Source organism: Thamnophis sirtalis, unplaced genomic scaffold, assembly GCF_051295495.1.
Source record: "Thamnophis sirtalis isolate CommonGarterSnake01/CBP01778 unplaced genomic scaffold, rThaSir2_p1.2 scaffold_2, whole genome shotgun sequence".
NCBI classification, from domain to species: domain Eukaryota; kingdom Metazoa; phylum Chordata; class Lepidosauria; order Squamata; family Natricidae; genus Thamnophis; species Thamnophis sirtalis.
The window spans coordinates 68,099,928-68,107,266 of NW_028261382.1; the positions used below are offsets into that span (position 1 = coordinate 68,099,928).

The 7,339-nt window shown below is 52.4% G+C and overlaps 1 protein-coding gene across 1 annotated transcript; it reads right to left on the bottom strand.

Annotated features, from left to right (window-relative positions):
• Window positions 1-3,787: 3,787 nt before the first annotated feature.
• LOC148048906 (uncharacterized) lies at window positions 3,788-7,200 on the bottom strand. Its single transcript, XM_087705912.1, has one exon. It carries the CDS (start codon window positions 5,922-5,924, stop codon window positions 4,224-4,226), a length of 1,701 nt encoding a protein of 566 aa, XP_087562038.1. The 5' UTR covers window positions 5,925-7,200; the 3' UTR covers window positions 3,788-4,223.
• Between the last annotated feature and the right edge of the window lie 139 nt (window positions 7,201-7,339).

Here is a 7,339-nt window from a genome sequence, read left to right on the forward strand (position 1 = left end):
TAGCTCCCATTAGGCCGAAGACTGAGGTTAATCTGGAAAGTCACCAGGAGGGAATGTCCTCAGATTTACCTCAGTGTCCAGGCAATTGGGCCGTAACAATACCCATTGACTCCTCCCACACCCCACCTCGGAGACGCACAGTGGACCAACACCAGCAGATGACATGGTTCCCCAAATCAACAGACTGTGGAAACTTCACACTGGACTTCAAGCATCTTGCAGTGTGTGCCTCTCCATTCTTCCTCCATACTCTGGGTCCTTGGTTTCCAAATGAGATGCAAAAGTTGCTCTCATTAGAAAAGAGGACTTTGGACCACTGAGCAACAGACCAGGTCTGTTTTTCTTTAGCTCAGGTAAGACGCTTCTGACATTTGTTGTTCAGGAGTGGCTTGACAAGAGGAACACGACATTTGAAGCCCAAGTCCAGGATCCGTCTGTGTGTGATAGCCAGGTCCACTCCTTGTGAAAGTCCCTAACGCTTTTGAATGGCCTTTTCCTGACAATCCTCTCCAGGCTGTGGTCATCCCTGCTGCTTGTGCACTTTTTTCTTCCACACTTTTCCCTTCCACATCACTTTCTGTTAATGTGCTTTGATGCAGAACTTTGGGAACATCCAACTTCTTTTGCAATTACCTTTTGAGGCTTTCCTTCCTTATGGAGGGTGTCAATGATGGTTTTCTGCACAACTGTCAGGTCAGCAGTCTTTTCCATGATTGATTTCTATTGATCCAGACTGAGAGACCATTTAAAGACTCAGGAACCCTTTGCAGGTGTTATGGCTTAATTAGCTGATTAGAGTGGGACACTTTGAGCCTAGAATATTGTACTTTTTCACAATTGACCGTTGTCTTACCTGAACGGTCCTTCTATGTGTGCTGCGTAGGGAATCCAATCATGGGGTTAACTTAGCCTTCTAGCCTTGAGACTGAGTATGCAAATTTCAAAGTCACGCCTCCTCTGACTGGACTTCCGTTTCCCTTCAGTTCTTTACAAAGTCCACCGAAGGAGAATTATGTCAATCATCAATCAAGCCGCAAGTCATCCGGCACTACATAGTCAAGTCCAGTCAGCAACAAGTCACAGAGTCACGATCAAAACGGAGCCCTGACCAGCCGAAACTGCGGGCGGGTTTGGATTCCCTACGCAGCACCCATAGAAGGACCGTTCAGGTAAGACAACGGTCATTCTCCTGTGTGCTGCTCCGGGAATCCAATCATGGGATATGCCAAAGCAATTAAGTCCCAGGGCGGGAGCTAGGCTGGTCAGGCTCCTCCGCAGATGGAAGGACCCTTTGCAACACTCTCCGCCCAAAGGACGCCTCAGCCGAGGCAAAGACATCAATCTTGTAGTGGCGAATAAAAGGTGAGGGGGACGCCCAGGTGGCCGCCCTGCAAATCTCTTCTACAGACGCTTGCGTCGCCCAGGCCGCTGTGGTGGCCGCACTCCTGGTGGAATGAGGAGTGATTCGTCTTGGAACCGGTCTGGAGTGGGTGTCATACGCCAATGCAATGCAAGCTTTCAACCATCGGCCGATGGTGTGGGAGGACACCTTCTGTCCCATTGAAGACGGCTGGAAGGAGACAAATAGAGCCTCCGATCTTCGGAACGACGCAGTGCGCTTCACATAGCGACGAAGAGCTCTGCGAACATCCAGATGGTGCCACTGGCGTTCCTGCGGATGAGACGGGTGAGGACAAAAGTCCGGCAGGACAAGTTCTTGAGTTCTGTGAAACAATGAGTTTATCTTTGGAAGAAAGGTCGGATCCAAACGAAGCACTACCTTGTTCGGGTGGAAGATGCAAAGATCCGCACGAACAGAAAGGGCTGCTAGCTCCGACACCCTCCTGGCCGATGTTATGGCCACCAGGAAAGCTGTCTTGAGTGTCAATAAGCGGAGGCTGATGGAATGGAGAGGCTCAAAGGGGGCAGCTGTTAGGGCCCTGAGAACCAAGGTCAAATCCCACGTGGGATAACGGTGTACCGTCGGCGGTCGTAAGTTGGAAGCACCCTTAAGGAAGGTTCGAACTCGCGAGTGCTGAGATAAGGAGCGGCCTTGGCCACCCCCGACCACTGTTGACAAGGCTGTGACCTGACGGCGAAGCGTGTTTGGCGCCAACCCCTTGTTGAGGCCGGACTGCAAGAAATCCAGAACTTGGGGCACCGAGGCCTTGATGGGATCGACCCCGGTGCGCCGGCACCACCGACAGAAGGCCTGCCAGGTAGCCTCGTAAATACGGGTAGTCGATGGGCGACGGGCCGCTTGAATTGTAGAAATGACTTCGTCCGAATAGTGAAGGGCCGCTAGCATCTCCCGCTCACGTGCCACACGGCTAACTGCAACAGCTGAGGGCCCGGGTGCCGGAGAGCCCCTTGGTTGAGCTGAATCTCGTCGTCCGGAATCCTCCAAGGACGTGAAACGGACAGATGGACGAGGTCCGCGTACCAGGGACGTCTGGGCCACATCGGAGCGACCAGCAGTACTTCCGCCTGTTCTGCCAAGATCTTCTGAATGACCGACGGAAGGATCGGGAGAGGAGGAAAGGCATAAAGAAGGCCGGCCGGCCAATGGCTGCGTAGAGCGTCTACTCCCTCCGCCCCCGGAGTCTGGTATCGGGAGTAAAACCGGGGAAGTTGCGCGTTGTGCGGGTGAGCAAAAGATCCACCTCGGGTAGGCCGAAGCAGCGAGAGAGTTCCTGGAAGAGAATGGGGTGGAGCTGCCACTCCCCCGATCCACAGTCGCTCTGCTCAGCCAGTCCGCCTGAGTGTTGGCTTCGCCCGAGATGTGCTCCGCCCGAATCGATGAGAGTCTGGGCTCCGCCCAATGGAACAACCTTTCCGCTTCCAGCATCAGAGCTCTGGACTGTGTTCCCCCTTGGCGGTTGATGTGGGCCTTGGAGGCCACATTGTCGGTCAAAATTAACACATGGCAATGAGATACAATGTCCCGCAACTCCAGGAGAGCCAGACGGATGGCCCGCAACTCCAGCCAGTTTATGCTGTTCGCCAGCTCCTGATCTGACCAGCGACCTTGGGCCACCCTGTCCAGGGCATGGGCCCCCCATCCAAATAAACTGGTGTCCGTTGTAACTTGAACGCGGTCCGGCTCCTTGAATGGACATCCCCGGAGGAGCCTGGACGACATCCACCAATGCAGGGACCGCCTGGCCTTGCCCGGGAGCTGCACCTTGATGTGGGAATGACTGGTATGCGCTCTCTGGAAGGGCAGCAGAAACCACTGGAGAGGACGCGCATGGAACCTGGCCCAGGGCACCACGCCGATGCAGGAGATCATCTTCCCTAGCAGTTTGGACAGCGACAGCAGCAGAACTCGCCGTTGAGATAGCACATGATGCGCCAGGTGGTATATGCTCTGCCTCCTTTCCGGGGACAGGAAAACCTCGCACAACATCGAGTTGATGGTGGTTCCCAGATGGAGGAGGGACGTGGTTGGACGCAGATGGCTCTTGGGCAGGTTGAGGACAAATCCATGGTTTCGCAATGCGTCCATCGTGACCTGTAGGTCTCGGAGGGCCTGATCTCGAGAGGACGACAGCACCAACACGTCGTCCAAATAACAATTGATGTGTATTGGAATTGAGCGAAGGGAGGCTGCCAATACTGCCAGAAGTTTGGTGAACGTGCGCGGGGCCGAGGAGAGGCCAAATGGCAAGGCCCGGTATTGATAATGGCGGCCGTTGAAGTGAAACCGCAGGAACTTCCGATGTGCCGGATGAATGGGCACATGGAGGTACGCTTCTTTGATGTCTATGGAAGTCATCATGTCGCCTTGGCGGATGGAAGCCAATATGCTCTTTAGAGATTGCATTTTGAATTTTTGGTATTTGATATGATGATTGAGCTGTTTCAAATCTAGGATTGCCCTCCATCCCCCGGAGTTCTTTGGTACTAGGAACAAGATGGAATAAAACCCTAGGCCTTCCTGCCCTTTGGGAACTTGTTCTATGGCCCTGATGGTGAGAAGATGGAATATCTCGGTGTCCATAAGGCGCCGCTTTGACGGGCACCTGGGCACAGGGCACCTGATGAACCTCCTCGGGGGGATGGATAGAAATTCTAGCGTGAGACCCAAACTCACCACTTGAAGGGCCCAGGCGTCTGACGTGAGCTCCGCCCATTGGTGGGCGAAGGCCAAGAGACGTCCTCCTATGGGCCCTACCTCCTGCGAGTCAGCGGTATCTACGAAAGGATCGGTTGCCCGCTCCTCAGAACGACCGTCTACTCTGCGCCTGACCCTGCTGGCGCCCCCTGTCTCTGGCCCCAGCTCGGTCCTGGCCACGATCCTGTGCCTGGGAGAACCCCCTGGTGTAGCTGGGGACATAGGGGGCGGAAGTAAACCCCGAGTCCCCAGACCGAAAGGGCTGCCGTCTACTATAAGGCTGTGGCCTTCTGGTCACACGGGCGCTTGTGGAGGGAAGCACCTTGCGCTTGTCCCGAGTCTCAATGAGAATGGGATCCAGCACTGAACCAAACAAGGCCCCGCCCTTAAAGGGCGTGGACGCTAGACGCCACTTAGATTTGACATCAGCTTGCCAGTGGCGGAGCCAGAGCAAGCGGCGAGAAGCCACATTGGAAACCACAGCTCGGGATGCAAATTTTGCCGCGCTAAGGGTGGCATCTGCAGAATACTCTAGGGCCGCTATCAGCTTGGTGACATCCTGATGGAGGCGCAGTTCCTCCGGGTCCAGCCTTTCCTGTAGTTGTCTCAGCCAAACTAAGGAAGTCCTATTAAAGAAGGAAGCTGTAGTAGCTGAGCGCAAGGCCCACGCTGCTGCCTGATGAGTTTTGCGAATGACCGATTCGGCCTTGCGGTCCTCGGCCTTCAATCCTTCTGAAATTTCAGAAGGAATTAACGCCGGTGAAGCAAGAGCAGCAATGGGAGCATCCACCATGGGAAACTGGAGGAGAGCCTCCAACTCTGGAGAAGATGTGAATAGCTTCCTATCACCAGACCCAGGGGGCTTAACTGCGGTCGGCTCATCCCACTGCTTCTGGATTAAATCAAGAAAAAGCTTGGGGGATGGAATAAAATCCTGCAGAGCCACCTGCTCAGCAAAGAGCCGCTCGGTGGCATCCAGGCCCACAGCAGCACTTTCTGCAGAAATTGCCTCCCCCATGTGGGCGGTAGTCTTGGCCTTATACAGCAGAGACTTGAAAAGAGTGTGCCTGAAGAGCCCAGGGGCAGGAGGCTGGTCCATAGGAAAGCCCTCATCACCAGAGAATTCCCTATCCTGGATTTCACCTTCCTCCACTAAGGGAGATTGTGCGCTAAACACAGAGTGTAAAGGGGAAGGAGGATCCGTTTGCAGGATGGAAGAATCCCCTTGCACTGCTTGAGGAGCCAGGCCTGAGTAGGCCAGAGTAGGCCTGGAGGCCTGGGATCTACGCGCTAATTCTGCATCCACCCCTCTGGAAATAGCCTCTGAGATCATGCTGTAAAAATCAGCAGGAAGGCCCAAATCCTGGCCCTCCAGAGGCCTGAGGCCTGCAGCTGTGGGGGTGAACGTGGCAGAAGGCCCAGCGCGTGGAGGTGAACGAAGAGAAGCTCCACTAGCCTCCGAAATAATTGGGGGGGATCGAGGCCCGAAAACCCCTACCTCAGGAATAGGGCCCTGGGGAAGCTGAATATCAGGGGACCAACCCTGCTCAACAACCCGCACCGGAGACACAGGTTGCTGAACCAGAACCGGAGGGGAACAAATGGGAGCCCCAGATGCCTTGGGGGGAACCTTGGCTTTGTCTTTGCGTTTGTGCGACTTATCCCGAACAGTAGATGAGGCTCGAGGCCTGCTACTAGAGGCCCTGGTCGCGGCCCTACTAGGCCCAGGGCTAGCCCCCCCCTCGCCAGGGGAGCGGGGCTCAGAAACTGGCCCGACAGTACCTTGCACTACCGATTGATCAGCCATGATATGAATCTGAAAGAGCTCAATCAGCGAAACAAAGGAATGCAATTGAAAAGCACTCGCCAAGAACGCCACGTGGAAGCAGAGACAAAGAGAAGCGACCTCCTTCCTGAGTCAGCAACCTCGAGTGAGGGAAAAGGGAGGGGCGGAAGCAGTGCGCAAACTCAAGCGCGCGAACAAATTCTGCCTTCTCATCCCCAGGCATTGTCACGCATGCGTGAAAACGCTTCCAAATAAGGCAAACGGCATCAAAGGCGCGAAATTTAAAGAAACAGCAGGGGGAAATCCCAAACAGCCGATCCATGTAATCCTCCGGCAGCCGCTCCAGCGAGAGCACAAAGGAGGGAGGCGGGGAGGAGGAGAAGAACAGCTCCGACAAGCCACGGCTTCGGATCTGACCGCGCCCGCAGGCGGGTGCTATCCGGCGTGGAAAGCAGCGCTGGGAGACTCAGCTTCCTTGCGCGCTGAACTTAAAGGGAGGACAGGCGGAGAAGCCATTTGCAAACGGCAAGATCGCCCCACACTCCAGCTGTAGCAATCCGATATCCCTACAAGGGAAATAGCGAGGGAGGAATCGACTGGCAGAAAAACTGCCGCCTTACCTCCAATCCAGCAAGAAATCCACAGTGAAAAAACCAAGTAAATCCAGCATTAACCTTGAGAAATTATCAATTAGTCAAGAGAGAATTGAAAATAGGTCTCGTAGGCTTTGGACTGAGTAATAGAACTGAAGGGAAACGGAAGTCCAGTCAGAGGAGGTGTGACTTTGAAATTTGCATACTCAGTCTCAAGGCTAGAAGGCTAAGTTAACCCCATGATTGGATTCCCGGAGCAGCACACAGGAGAAATTCTAATTTTCTGAGATTGTGGATTTGGGGTTTTCATGTGCTGTAAGTCATAATCATCATAATTATGAGAAATCATGGCTTGAACTATCTTGCTTTGCATGCAATGAGTCTATCTCATATATTAGTTTCACCTTTTAGGTTGCATTACTGAAATAAACTTTTGCATGATATTCTAATTTTTCGAGTTTCACCTATAGTTTATCTTTTTTTTTTTTTACCATTTGTCCTTTTTGCTTTGTATGTTTTTGAAATGTTTATTTTTTTTTAGCAGATTTTTTTATTTTTTCCCTTCTACACCACCTTATAGACATTACATCAACATTGTTATGTCATCATACCTGTACATGTATATAATATTTCGCTTCTATATTTACACACCTTTATACACAGTCTATATATATTTATATATAATTTTTTGGTTTAATTAATTTTATTCTTGTTTTGCAGCCATTTGTACCAATTGTTCCAAATTTCATAATAGTCCAACTCTTCTTTATCTTTTAATTTCAGTATTAATTTGTCCATCTCTGAACAAATGTTTAAATGGAGGTAGCTTTAAAAAAACCACCA

Excerpts from the sequence above, each read along its gene's own strand:
- LOC148048906 (XM_087705912.1), bottom strand. The coding sequence starts at position 5,924 with ATGGCTGATCAATCGGTAGTGCAAGGTACTGTCGGGCCAGTTTCTGAG.